This window comes from Astatotilapia calliptera, chromosome 19 (genome assembly GCF_900246225.1).
Source record: "Astatotilapia calliptera chromosome 19, fAstCal1.2, whole genome shotgun sequence".
Classification (NCBI taxonomy): Eukaryota; Metazoa; Chordata; class Actinopteri; order Cichliformes; family Cichlidae; genus Astatotilapia; species Astatotilapia calliptera.
Genome location: NC_039320.1, coordinates 14818629 through 14833176, shown reverse-complemented (window position 1 = coordinate 14833176; position 14548 = coordinate 14818629). Strand labels below are relative to the sequence as shown.

Below are 14548 nucleotides of genomic sequence, written 5' to 3'. Positions count from 1 at the left end.
TGCCAGCCAGTGCTTTGTAGCACACTTTTTGCAGTGTCATTTGAAGGTCCCACACTTTCAAGTCTACCCAGGATGCTCCACCCCTCCTCCATCCCCTTTGCTCATATACTGATGTTTTTCCTGAAACATTAAAGTAGCTTATTGTTTCCTCTGTCCTTCCTTTCTTCCTGAACATATCAATTATTATCACGTCTTGACTCCAACTGGCCAAGTTTATAATGGCTTTAGATGTCAGGAAGCAGACTGTTTGGGTATGATTATTAATTTGCATCTACTTACCGTAGAAAGCTAGATTAATTAGTTTGGCCAATTTTATTTGCAACTAGTGCTCAAAAGACTTGTTAATTAGTCTTTTAAAAGCAAAAATACATATAATGTGAAGATGTGACCTTTTTTGTTGTAAATATATATCTTTGTATTTTTGGACTGTCAGAATGAACAAACTTGACATTTACATTTGACATTTTTGAAACATGCTATGAGTCTGATTGCATAGAAGTCTATGAGAAATTACTCTACAGCCACTTTGATGTAATGCAAGAGTAAAACCTTCCCAGCTGGTCGCAGTTGGTACTTTCTAGTCAAATTTTAGTACAGCAGGATATTCGTTTTGCAGATTAAGCTTCCATTTTGTGCAAAATAGACTATTAATCAGGGTATGAGTTAGTGCATGGGTACCCTGAGATTGACAAGTCACTAGTACAGGTAATCAGTATCCATTACGTTTTTTCCTAAATCTGTAAAACAGTGGTTATTAGATAATCAAACCAGAGGCTAAAGGTGAAAATTAGCCTTTGTTGTCTCAGCAGTGTAAAAGTCACACTCTATGCTGTCCTGTGAAAACTAAGTGCACCCCAGCTGCTTAAACAGGAATTAAGAGGGTAAGTAGCCAAGTGCTTCTTCATTAATTGATTATCAGCTAGTCTCACCATCTCTATAAAAGCAGAGGTGCTAGAATCTTCTCAGGAATGGATGTGCCAGGAAATTCACCCTGAAGTCAGACTGTGCAAAAAAACCCCAAGACCTACATTGCACAGTCTACAGGCCTCGGTTAGCATGTTCAGTGTTAAAGTTGATGACAATGCAATTACAAAAAAGTCTGAACAGGTATGGCTTGTTTTCAAGTATTGCCAAGAAAAAACTCTTCCCTCTAAAACATCTGGCTGCAGGGTTTTGGTTTGCATAGCTGCATCTGAACAAACACAAAGACCTCTGGAAAAGATGAGACCAAGGTGAAAATGCCACATTTAATAAAACCAAACACAGAATATCAGCACTAACACCTCATACCAACAGTCAGCACTTTGGTGAAAGGGCTGATCATTTGGCTTGTTTTGCATCCATAGGACCTGGGCGCTCAGTTATTGAGTCGACCACAAATTCCTCTGTATACTAAAAAATTCTGGAGTCAAATATGATGCCATCAGTCCAACACCTAGAATTTGGAGAAAACTGGGTTATGCAACTGGACAATGAACCCAAGCACGACAGCAAAATTACAACAGAGTGGGTGAAAAATAAAAGAATCTAGGTGTGTAATGGCACAGTCACAAGTCCAGATCCCCAAAGACTGGAATACTGTGGTGATGATGTGAGATACTGATAAGCCAAGTTACTGTAAAGCTGATTTTAAGTGAATGCTGCTAAAGATGGTTCTGTAAGTTCTTGAATTCTTGAGGTGTACTCAGTTTTTCACAAGACTGCATAAAATCTACCTTTCTGTTCTTTCTACCTTGCTGCTAAAGCTTTCATTCCTGTGAAGAAAACTTGAAAAACATCTGATTATAAGCAGCACTCCACAACAGAAACCGCGCCAGGTTCAATAGTGATGTCTCCAAACGCGACTTACTGCTTTCTATCAGATGTATTTTACTGCTTTGGCCTGGATTGCTGCTAATTTAATTAACGTCAACAATCCAAAGATTTGTTACTTTATATAATTTTAAATAAGATTCCATCATTTTTGAATGTTACAAGGGACATTCAAGTGAGTTTCACTTGAGTTTAATAGTTTAATGCTGCATATTTATCTGGTTTACGCACATAAAAAATGGCAGAATTAACAATTAATACTACTTAAATCAAATGTAACCTATGCCAAAAAAAGGCAAACATTTGTGCCAAATCAACGACAACAACATAGCTTTGTTGCATATTACAATATGTGTGTTTTAGGTGAACATCCATTCTTTATTATTCTACAGAAGCCCTGGCCTAACGTCTCCACACATGTCTGACATGAATATCGACATGCCTGAAATAAAACTCAGTGGACTGGGAAGTGACAAGTCCTAATTCTGCAGCTTGTGTTGTAGCCGCGTAAGTGGACTGGCTGGACTGGCCACCTCACCAAAGGTGCTAATGGTATTGACCACTTCATTGTGAGTTAGGGAAGGGCATTGCTAGAGCTGGCAGTAAACAACTCCAGACTGACAGGTCAGGGTGACTGTTGGCTTGATTGCTTTCATTACTCAAACACTGTCCAAAGTCTGACCCAGCATCAGCGCCCAGCTTCAGCACCCCCAAAAATGAATCAAAGCACCCCCAAAGATTTCTTACTTTTTTGACAATATTTGCTGTTTGTGTGACACACTGCTAAAAATATAAAAAAGCATACAGTACTTTGTTGAGACATAACATTTTAGTATAGATACCCCCCCCCCCCCCAAAAGCTGCATTTAACCTTCAGTTACTCTTTATATAGTTAGGTAGGAGTCAGACCATGTTTCTTTTTAGCTGAAAAACATTACACCAGGTAACCTGGGTGTAAAAAAAACAAAACAAAAAAACAAAACAAAAAAAACCTTTTCCGGCGATGTTTGCTACCCTACAATCTGTCCTACACTGTAGTAAAATCAGCGACATTTGACCATCCTGTTGCTCCCATTGAAATGTATACAGCCTATTTAAAACCTAAAACTTAAAATTGTCCGTAGCCTACTGTTGTTACCACTGTCCTGTTTTAAGGACAGTGGTAACTAACTAGCTAACTAACTAGCTAACTGACCGAATGCCCATTAACCTTAGAACTCCTGTTGTGTGTGTGTGTTTTGGGGCCACCCTGGGGCGCACACATGTCAGTGCGCCCCAGGGTGGCTGTGGCTACAATGTAGCTTGCCATCACCAGTGTGTGAATGTGTGTGTGAATGGGTGAATGACTGGATGTGTAAAGCTCTTTGGGGTCCTTAGGGACTAGTAAAGCGCTATACAAATACAGGCCATTTACCATTTTTTTTTGTACAGAGAGACAGCCAGTTCTGTTGGCTTCATCGGGTGATGGCCTCCAGCTCGCACTGGAACGGTTCGCAGCCGAGTGTGAAGCAGCGAGAATGAGGATCAGCACCTCCAAATCTGAGGCCATGGTTCTCAGCCGGAAAAGGGTGGAGTGCCCACTCCGGGTCGGGGATGAGTTCCTGCCCCAAGTGGAGGAGTTCAAGTATCTCGGGGTCTTGTTCGCGAGTGATGGGAGAAGGGAGCCGGAGATCGACAGACAGATTGGGGCTGCAGCTGCAGTGATGCAGACGCTGCACCGGTCCGTCGTGGTGAAGAGGGAGCTGAGTGTAAAAGAGAAGCTCTCAATTTACCGGTCGATCTACGTCCCTACCCTCACCTATGGCGACGACCTGTGGGTAGTGACCGAAAGAACGAGATCGCGGATACAAGCGGCAGAAATGAGCTTCCTCCGAAGGGTGGCTGGCCTCTCCCTTAGAGATAGGGTGAGAAGTTCGGCCATCCGGGAGGGGCCGAACGAAAGGAGCCAGCTGAGGTGGTTCGGGCATCTGACAAGGATGCCCCCTGGGCGCCTCCTGGGTGAGGTGTTCCAGGCATATCCCACAGGACCCGGGGGCAGACCCAGGACACACTGGAGAGATTATATCTCTCGGCTGGCCTGGGAACGCCTTGGTGTTCCCACGGATAAGCTGGAGGAGGTGGCTGGGGAGAGGGAGGTCTGGGCCTCTTTGCTTAGGCTGCTGCCCCCGCGACCCGGCCTCGGATAAAGCGGATGAAGATGGATGGATGGAGACAGCCAGGTTCATAATGGATATAAGGGAGTTTTTGGGGTTTTTTTTAAAAAAAAAGGAGCCACATTCAGGTAAAAGTGTAAAATCAAATGATCCGTCAATCAAGAATAATGTTGGATCAGTGTTTCAATATTTTTTTATATTGAATTTATATTGAATATTTTATATTTCTTTATACTTTTATTAGATGTTCATGTGGTTTGGTTATTTTCCTTTTGGTTGAAAGTAAACTGAGAGAGGACTTTTTGTTAGTGATCTTAATAGTATTTTTTTCATATTAATGTAATTTTTCATCTAATTGAATACAATCTATTTGTGTATGATTGTCAGTCCAAAGAGGAAGAGGAGAAAGAGGTGAATGTGAGGAGAAAGTACAAGGTCAGGAAGAACCAGGTAAGAAAACAGACAGGGAACAGTGACAGGCAAAACAGAAACTATTAAACTGACAAAGAGAAAAAACCTTATTTTACTCATACAGTCTGGAAGTTGTGTTCTCCCTATATTAAAGCTGCTATACAGAATCTGCAAAACAAACTGGTTTGAAACATTTTTGACTCTCTTTAACAACATTCCAACATAACATTATAATTGATCACGGAGATTAAAATTAATAATATATTTTTATGTGGTTCAGCCACAACTCTACTAAAACCTCAGCCAGTAATAGGTAGGCCAACTTTTGAACCATCCAGTTGTCTGTATGACTGCCGCTGTCACGGTCCTGGGTCGGATTGACCCAGCATTTTGAGTTTTTTTATGTCTTGGTTTATTTTTGAATTATGGATTGTTCTTTATGTTTCTCTGGTGCTTTGTTGGGTTTTATGACGAATCTGTGTTTCAGTTATTTTGGTGTGTTTTTGCATTATGGATTGTTTTCTTATTCTCTTGTAGGGCTTGTGGTGGTGGTGATGATGATTATTAGTTTCATGTTTCTGTTTATCCGTGTTTAAGGATTTGTTGTTGCATGTATTGTTTGAGTTGCATGTGTTATATTCTGTCTGCGTCTTTGTTTAGTGGTTTCTTATTTTCTGTTTTATTGTGAAGGTCTGTCTCATGTGAGTGTGTTCAGTTCTACTGCTCCCCCTGTCTCGTTAGTCCAATTTCTCCCAGCTGTGTCTCCCTCCTGTTGCCCATTCCCTGATTACCACCCTGTGTATATTAGCCCTGTGTTTTCCTGTGCTCAGTGTCGCGTCGTACCCTCAGATCCTGCCTGTGTGTTCCAGTTAGTGGTTTCATGTTTGGTTTCTGTTCTGTTCTGTTTTGTTTGGTGCCAGCAATAAAGCTGAGGTTTTCAGTTACATTTCCATCTCTGAGTCCTGCACTTGGATCCACACCTCCACCTGCCCGCACACAGAGCCCTGACAGCCGCAGTACGTGCGCCACATTTGCGCGCTATCAGAAAGTGCCAAACGGTGCCCTGGTGGAGTGAGGAGCTGTAAGGAGAAGTAGAGTGCTCTGTTTATATTCTAAAAATGTTTTAAGCTAGCTTGTTTCAGAGATTCTGTACAGCAGAATGTGCACACATACTTTTTACAGTGTGTACCACCTGATAAAAATGTCAAGCTCTCCTAAGTACCACTATGAAAGAATGAAACCCATAAATCTTACAGCACAAAATTAGTATTATTAAATTAGTAAAATTAGTGTCTGCAGTAAATATTTTTATTTGTAATAATTTATTCTGTTTTGGGAGTGTTTTTTTATGTATCTGTATTATATTATACATAAACATTAAAAGAGAATCTCTGTCCAAAAAATGCACTCAGTTTACTTTTTACTCACTATGAGCATCATTCACTATTCTCCCCCAGTAATTAAGGTTAGGATATGTATTTTTTCTTTTTATTCCAATCCATTCTTCTTTGGCAGCATTTAAATAACCTTTATCAGATTTGATGGTTTTGTTACAAACTTTTCAAAAAAAGTGTTTTGCTTTTCTTTCACAAATGTGGGGATTAAATTGTGTTAAAATGTACAAAACAGTGATGTCATGTTTTGAGACAAGGACCCAAGGACAGAGAGACTTGATGAATTTAAGAATCCTATGATTTATCTTGCCTGGCTGGGCAGCTCTCTGGGTACGCAGCACCCCCAAAGCTCTAATCCTAGAATCGCCCCTGGCTGCAACAATGAGTGATGTCACTGTGAAGATCAAAAATCTAACAGTTGTTTTTTTGTGCTCCTAGTTTGATCATCATGGGAAGGAAAGAATAAAGAACTAAGAGCTAAGTTTGTTGTTGTTTGATGCAAAGGCTGCGAGGAAAATGGAGCAAGGCTGTTGCATATGAAAAAAAGGGCAACAAAACAAAGACTCTCATAGAATATTCATCAATTCTGCTCCTACACTACAGCTTTAATAAGGAGAAAAACAAACCCAATCAGCCCCACATCAGCGGTTATGAACAACAATATAATCGCTACATTATATATGAAAACGGAGAAATTCTCATATCATCCATATCACTGTGATCCAGCAGCACCTACTATGGCAGCAGGAGAATAGTGTATATGTAACCTCTAAAACACTGGTGTGTGCTTTCTCTAATATCAAATCAAACAGATTTCATCAGCACGGGCACATTCATAAAAGATAATCGTGCACGGGAAATAAATAGAGAAAAGCTTTTTCATTACCTCCTCATCACATATAGATCAAACATTTATTACCCTTGATCAAACATTCATTACCCCGTGCATTTAAAAAAGTAAGTAGACAGAGCTCACATTACTCACTGTCAACACGGTCTGCACTTTCATTGTGTTTTTATCTTTCTAGTATCAGAATTAGTAACACTTTAATCAGTCTGGCAATAAGTATACACGAGTATGTTTAACAGAAAAAAATTGAAAGAAAAACATGCATTGAATATTTTATAATCTGCATACAGAAACCACTCAAAAGGTTTCACTTTCTTTCCCTTCAGCCTATGGCCCAACAAAGCAGCTGTTCTGATTTCTTTAGACTGAACCTGGCCATTGGCATGTGTCCTCCTCAGCTCCAGCCGTCATTATCCATCTTCATCTCTCCCTCCATCTGAGCAGATAGCTCGCTCTTCCTCCACTTCCTCTTCACCTATTCTGTCTGTAACAATCCTCACTTGTGTTCACTGCAGTGAACCCAGTAGTCCTGCAGTAGACCTCGACCGTTGGAAGCAATAAAAAACAAACGCACAAGTGATTAAAAATTTTTTTTTTTTTTGCATTATTAAAGCACCAGGAGGCACCTACTGCAAGGTCTAATCATATTTACAGCAATCTATCAAAATATATTTATTATACCTGTCGATACAAATGCTTCCAAACGTCTTTACCTCCTTTTAAGCACCTGTCTCTTTAAAGTTTTTGGCTTTTTGTTTAATTTTACTCATGTTGGAAGAAATATTATACACTACTAAATATATTTTTGTGTTGTTTTATATACTAAATGCTAATTTGTGTGACTAATTAGTGAAATCTTGTTCAGATTTGATTTGATACTAATGAATGTATGTGTCACAGGTTTTATTGACAGCTTACGTGTGCATGTTGAAGCTTATTTTATTAAGAGAATATTCAAAAACTAAGAGTGGACGTAAAGGAAACGTTATACAGTAGATGCTTCACCAAAATTTTGCACTAACTGTTTGGGAATTACACATTGTTTTATACAGAGTCTTTATTTTCAGAGTCTTAAAATGAACTTGACAAGCTAACATAATTTTACATATAAGAACTCTTTTTAATCATCTTTGCATTCAGTGACTGTCTGACATCTGTGATGCTCTGCCAGGCTTTTACTGCAGCCACTTTCAGCTCCTGTTTGTTTGTGGGTCTCTGTGCCTTCATTTTGTCTTCAGCATGACCTTTCCGTTTTTTGCCTTGAGAAACTCTTGGGTTACTATTACAGTATACTTTGGGCCATTATCCATTTGTACTGTGAAGCCCAATTAGTTTTGCAGCATTTAGCTGAATCTGAGCAGAGATTATATCCCTGTACACTTCAAAATTCACCCTACTGCTTCTATCAGTAGTCACATCATCGATGAACATTAGTGGCAGCCATACATGACAATGCCACAACACTGCTTCCACCATGTTTGAATAATCTTCACCTCATGAGCTGTTCCTTCCTGTTCTCTATGCTTTGGTTTTCCCATCATTTTGATACTGGTTACTCTTGGTTTCATCTTGACAAAGATTTATTTATTTATTTTCATAACTGTGCAGACTCTTTTCGATGCTTTCTGGCAACGTTTAATCTGGCCTTCTTGTTCTTGAGTGTAAGCAGTGGTTTGGACCATGTAAACAGACACCCTGTTGTGTGTTTACAAGGCCAAAGATCATCTACCAATTGGCAAGTCCGTGGTTGGCTCCCTTCCTGCATGTGAGTTTGTGAATATTACATTAAAAGTGCTTATGCACAGAGAAAAGCACATAAGCGATTGAAGATTGTGGTAAAAAGTGCTTTGGTTGATCAAATAGAGCAGAAAGACATAATTAGGGATGGGTATCGTTTAGGTTTTATCCGATACCGGTGCCAAATCGGTACTTTTGAAATGGTGCCAGTGCTCAAACGGTGCTCAAACCGGTGTTTAAAGAATGGAGAACACAAAATTGGTCCAAAAACCTCTCATGTTCAGCTGTTTTTTGTAAAAAGATAACAATGTTGGCCTTTTCTGCAGCTATGGGGCATATATGGTATCACTCTTGGCTGGAAGCAGTGCCTAAACAATGGAAAAAACACAAACTTTGTCCAAAAACCTCTCATGTTTAACTGTTTTCCACTTTTTCTTTGGTCATTTTAGCCTTTTTGGCCAGGGTGAAGGGAATATCTGCCATCAAACAAGAAGACAGCTGCATGTAGCTACGAAGGTGTTTGCTAGTTCACCTTACATGCATTAATGTAATAACGTGGTTAGCCTACTCAACGTAAATTACACACGAACAACATTTAGCTACTCACGCAGAAAAGAACGGCTGCTGCTGCATCATCATCCGTCATCATTTCTGCTACACTGGCAGGGCTAGGGGCCAGGACTCTCCTCTTCGTGTTTTTGGGGGATGTTGCATAACAGGCAGCCCACCCGCAGTAGATGCGCTCGGTGTGAGGTCTCGCAGCAAGCTATCAAATACGGCGCATTTCTGGGCTTTTAAAAAAAACGCTATGCGTCGCCAGGTGTTTCATCGGATTTGAGGTGTTACCTCCTTTGACAGTATCACAGTATCAGCTTAAAGCACTTGTTGCTGCTGAGTTTGCATATTTTGCTGTGAAGTACAGCCAGACTTTTGACCGCTTCGCCTTGGACATTTTTAATCTGTAGCTCTGCTCTAAAAGAGCGTACGTACCTGGGCCCGCCTACTATCCTCGGAAATGTAAAATGATTGGCTAGAAGTGTATCACAGCTCAGGAAAAAAAAAGCACCGAAATAAAGCACCGAAATGTGCGCTGCTTTTCGGTCTGGTTACTACCGTTTATGTCAGAACCGGTACCCATCCCTACATATAATTATAGTTTATTTTTACTATTACATTCACAATTGGGATAAGCTTAAAGGCAATCTTACAAATTTAAAACAAGATGCTTGACAGACAGCTTGCATGTGTGCGTATGGGGAAAAAACCCCTGCAACAACACAGAAATGGAATTTAAAAACAAGAAGCATCACAGAGCAGCGGCAGAGTGACGCGGCTGTCACTCATGGAGACCTGCGTAGTAGCTGCTCTTCATCATGACTCTGAGAACATGGGAAGCTGGCGCACAGACAGTGCTGCCAGACCCAATAACGTAAACATAATGAGCTGTAGTGTTTGGAGGGAACAGCCAAGTGTTAGTTTCTGCACCCTCCGCACCAGCTTGTGAGCTTCTCCCGTTGCCTGGCCTTGAGCATGGTTAGATAACACTGCATTAGATAACGGTGCACAAAACTTAAGAAAATGCCTGTTGGCTTCTTTCAGCACACATTATCAACAACAAAAGGCAACAAACAAAACTTATGACGAAAACTTGCTCTGATTTGGATTCTTTTATCTTACTTTTATTCTCTTATTCACCTTGTTGCAAAAAAAAAAAAGTTATGCTTGTTATACAGGAGAAGAAATATAAGAAGCTAAGAGATGCACATGTCCTCATTATGAGATGCTATGATAAAAAACAATGTTTAAAGCTCACATAGTTTCAGGTAAACTATGAAATTCAAAGATTCCTGTGAGTTATTCTGTCTCACAGCAAAACAAAAACCGGCAACGTAATTTCACCAACAACGGCATGCTTGCATTTTTCACTCAAGCAAGAATATGGTTAAAAATAGCTACTAGTAAAACGTGTCTTTGCATAATAATGGCTACTTGCTCCTTTGAGAAGGTAAATGAAAGCAGCTCCTAGACTCCCTGTTCTCTTTTTATGCAGATGATGATGCTGTCTGGGGAGACTGTCATTACAATAGCGATGGTGTGATTTTGCAGCTGTTTTTATTTATTTATTTTTTTGAAAGAATAGCTGAGAATGGGCGTAAAATAAAAGGAGGGTGTCGTGAGGTGAATAGGGCGCCAATGTCGTAGAGTAGTGTAATGAAAGAGTAGGTGAAGCAAGAGGACAGATAAGCAGGGAGGCTATAAACAGTGAGATATAATACAATGACAATGTAAGAAGATAGCAAGAAGAAACTGAGGGAAAGAAGGGAAGTGGTTAAAAAATAAATAAATAGAGACAGTACTGCACCTTTTTGCAGACTCATGTCTACCATGCGAGGTTCGGCCAGCTCCAGGAAGAAGTTCTTGTTTTTCTCATACTCCTCATCATCAATTATTTTCACGTGAACAAATTTGCTGCAAGAGGGAGGAGGGGAGGAGGAAGGGGGGGGGGGGGGGGCGTGAGAGAAAAAAGGACAGAAAAGGAGAGAGAGGGGAAAGAGAAGAAGAAAAAGGTTAATTTGTGATGGAGGGACACAGGAAGTGTGCTGTAAGTAGGATTAATAATCAGCATGGAAGAAAGGTTAGGAGGTGGAAGGTCAGCTTGCTTTGGACCAGCCTGTCTGTCAGCAGCTGGACATGACACACACACTGGTTTCAGTGAGCTCATTGGCTACAACGGGTGTCATGACAACCACATTTATCACGTCGCCAGACACAAGTGGAACGAGTACGAGGGAGGTGGGGGACGTTGAGAAGCACTCCCCGGCAGGGCAGATAAAAAGAGCACAATGAACTGAAAACAGCAGCGTGTAATCACTCGGGTTGTAAAATGTGTAAACGAACATTTCGCAAGGGCAAGAAGGTGAATGAAGGATAAATGAAAAAAACTGCCACTACTACCTAAATTGATTTTTGCGGCTCAGTGTTTCAGTCAGAACCCCTTTAAACGAGATGGCCGGCTGGACACAGCGAGAGCTCGGCCACCTCTCGAGGCACAGACGTGGCAGAGGAAAGAGAGAAGCAGCTCGTTGCTGAGTTCACTGCTCCGGTTTGGGGAGAACACCCCTTTAATGAAGTGGAATGTCTGGAGGGCTCAGGCTCCTTCTCTGGAAAAGGACTGCTTGTGACTTCATCACACAGAAAAAGCTCAATATGGCACCTCAGCCCCAGCAGCGTTCTCACCACTGATCGCCCTAATTGATCTTTATAAAGAGTTATCGACAAGCGCAGGCAATTAAGTGGTCAGTAGGTACCCAGATGCCTCAGTGACTTGCCATATCGCAGCACGAAGCTCCTCGAGGAAAAGCTCTGTTGGATTCAACGGGATTCACGAAAACAGCTCATCGCACATTGTCTGGTGCTGGAAAATATAAGCAAATTCAAGTCTTGCTGCATTCACTACATCAAGGCCTTGAAAGCATTCCCTGCAAGCACAGACAGGTCAACAATACTCAACGGCGACGCTGCCGCCCCTCAGATAGGGATGACACACTTCATTATGCGTCTGACATCTTCACAGGAAGACGCTTTTCGTCTTGATCGGCCAAAAAACACAATTTTCCGCATGTTATTTAGGGAAAGTACTTGGAGAGCAGGGGTTCAGCTAGTAAGATAAGTAGCAGGGAAGCATTCATTATGGATAGCTGCTCATGTATCAAGTCAAAAAGCAGCTCCCTCTCCCAAAATCCCGCTGATGTACTTCCAGCACCATGACATGTAGCGCCGCTTGTGTCAGTCAAAGCACTGACACGCACAGAAGTCTGCCGCACAAACCAGCATGCTGCACACATGCCACGCATATAAAACTCCTAATCCGAGCATCTCGAGAGGAATGAAAATGCATAAGGAACCTTGCTGTAATGTATAGCCAAATTCCTGTCTCTGCCCGGGGTATTTTCTAGATCTGAATTTAAATTGCTGCGGGGTGTGAGCCTACAGTTTCAACCTGTTAGCACAAAGAAGATCCATGTTTGTCTTTCCCCCTCTCCTTTCACATTAGATCAGCAGGTGAGACGTCTCCAGTGCTGTGAAAAGCGCCTCAGTTGTCATCAGGACTGAAAGAAGAAAGACCTGGAGTCTGATGAGCAAGTGGAACACGGCAAACACACACACACACACACACGGCCTGGCTGCTGTAGGCAACGGTAATCTGGCCTGACATTCACAGCGAAGCTACAAATGCAGCGTCTCGATTAATCTAATCCCACATGCAAAAACCCCAAAACAGCTACATAGTTAATGACGCTGAGTAAAAATGAGCTACAGGACCCAGATTCCCAACTTTCTCTACGCACTTACTACAGTTTTCAAGCCAAGATGCTATCCTTGCTCTTAGATCCTTAGGTTAATTTAGAAATAGGCAACAAGTAATTAGACAAGTGAATTTTTTTATGCCTTAAACCTAAAAGAGTCACATTAGACACAATAATCTTAAAGTTATTGGATTTCTGCACTGCTTAAACCTAATATAGTAGAAAATCATCTGGAAAAAAAAATCATATTTAATTTTCCATGAGTTTGACCAACCTGACAAGGGACTGATGCCAATGAAAATGATCTTCTAATAATAAATGACCATATTAGTGTTATTGAATAACTTCTCAAAGAATGAGTCACATTTAGCAGGCAAATGAGTAAATGAGATCACAAAATTAATTTCTTTTTGTTTGTGTTGATAACAGAGTAAGCATCATGCTTTTGGAGCCTCTTCAACTGAAGTCAATAATAACCTTTCTGCATATTGGATACTACACTCCTGCAAACCCAATAGGCTCTGGTTTTAGGCTTTTAAAAATCTAGGCCAGGGGTCTCTAACTCCAGGCCTCGAAGGGCCAGTGTCCTGCAGTTTTTAGATGTGTCCTTGATCCAACACAGCTGATTCAAATGGCTAAATTCAAATGGCCTCAACATGTCTTGAAGTTCTCCAGAGGCCTGGTAATGAACTAATCATTTGATTCAGGTGTGGAGACCCAAAACCTGCAGGACACCGGCACTTGAGGCCTGGAGTTGGAGACCCCTGATCTAGGCAATGAAAGGAGATTTTATCCAATCACAAGCCTGTTTAGACAAGATCAGTACAAACCATAATATATCCTTCAGCATAAATTAGTACAAAGAGGAAAGAACATGAAGAAAGAAAGACTTTGTAGTGCGGTGGGTTAAGTAGCGGACTTTCACCTGGAAGAATGGGGTTCATTTCAGAACATGTGTTCATATGCCCAGGCTCGTCTGGTGGGAGTGTTTTATCTATGTTTTGGCCTATAGGATTGCTGCAACTTTTAAATGGCAAATGTTGAGGCTCATTGGTTGAGGCTCAAGAAGTAGCGCCCCCTGTATTAGAGTTTGCAGGGATGGTAATAGCATAGGACGAAGGTAAAGGGGCAGCTATGGACTATGGTTCACTCCTCTGCGAAGTTATACACTTTTCTCACCTGCTGGTTTAAAAAACTAAAAACGATTTGTTTTTTATTGTAAAAGACTGTGGTTTGGTTTTAAACACACACCTTCACATCAGTAATGCTTTATGTTGACAAGTTAGAAGTGACAGCCCTGTCTCACTAATGCCACAACCTAGTGTGTCACGCACCACCGCCAAAGGACACCTTGTGCGTAAGCGAGACACAGTGAGCAAGTGAGAAAAAGAAGAGGAAGGGTGAGAAGATAAGAGATAATAGAAAAGGAGTCCATACAATAAGTCCTTATTATAAGTTTGTATATGACTGGTGGCAAAAAAAAGGAAAAGAAAATATCTGTGTCCTGCAGTGTTCCCTTTTTCTAATTTAGAGTAATATTCACACCCATGGCACACACTTCACAAAGCATCGCAATCATAACTGCCGACAGGCTAAATATATTCATGCACAAACCTATACAGTGCTTAACAAATTTATGTAAACATCTGTCGTTAAAACAAGACAACAAATGTTTTGGAAATCTGTCAAAAACTCAGTCATGTCCAGAGGGCCGGCTCAAAATTTGGTTATAACAACATTAATCCGGTTTTGTTATTTGCAAAATAAATACCATTATTTTTAGTTCTGAACAAGTCAGAAATGAATCATACATAACATTCAGCCACTAAAATGACTCACACAAACAATTAATTTTGGTAAGTAATTTGGCATTATAATAAAAAA

The 14548-nt window shown here is 40.9% G+C and overlaps 1 protein-coding gene across 6 annotated transcripts in view; it reads right to left on the bottom strand.

Annotated features, from left to right (window-relative positions):
• Window positions 1-14548, bottom strand: part of slc8a3 (solute carrier family 8 member 3) — a 132744-nt gene that overhangs the window by 31048 nt on the left and 87148 nt on the right. For 5 of the 6 annotated variants that reach the window (XM_026151344.1, XM_026151343.1, XM_026151347.1 and 2 more), the window contains exon 3: window positions 10720-10826. The exons of the other annotated variant lie outside the window; for it this stretch is intronic. In XM_026151344.1, the coding sequence (XP_026007129.1) occupies window positions 10720-10826 (107 nt within the window). The remainder of the gene's footprint in view (window positions 1-10719; window positions 10827-14548) is intronic. 6 annotated transcript variants of the gene reach the window in all.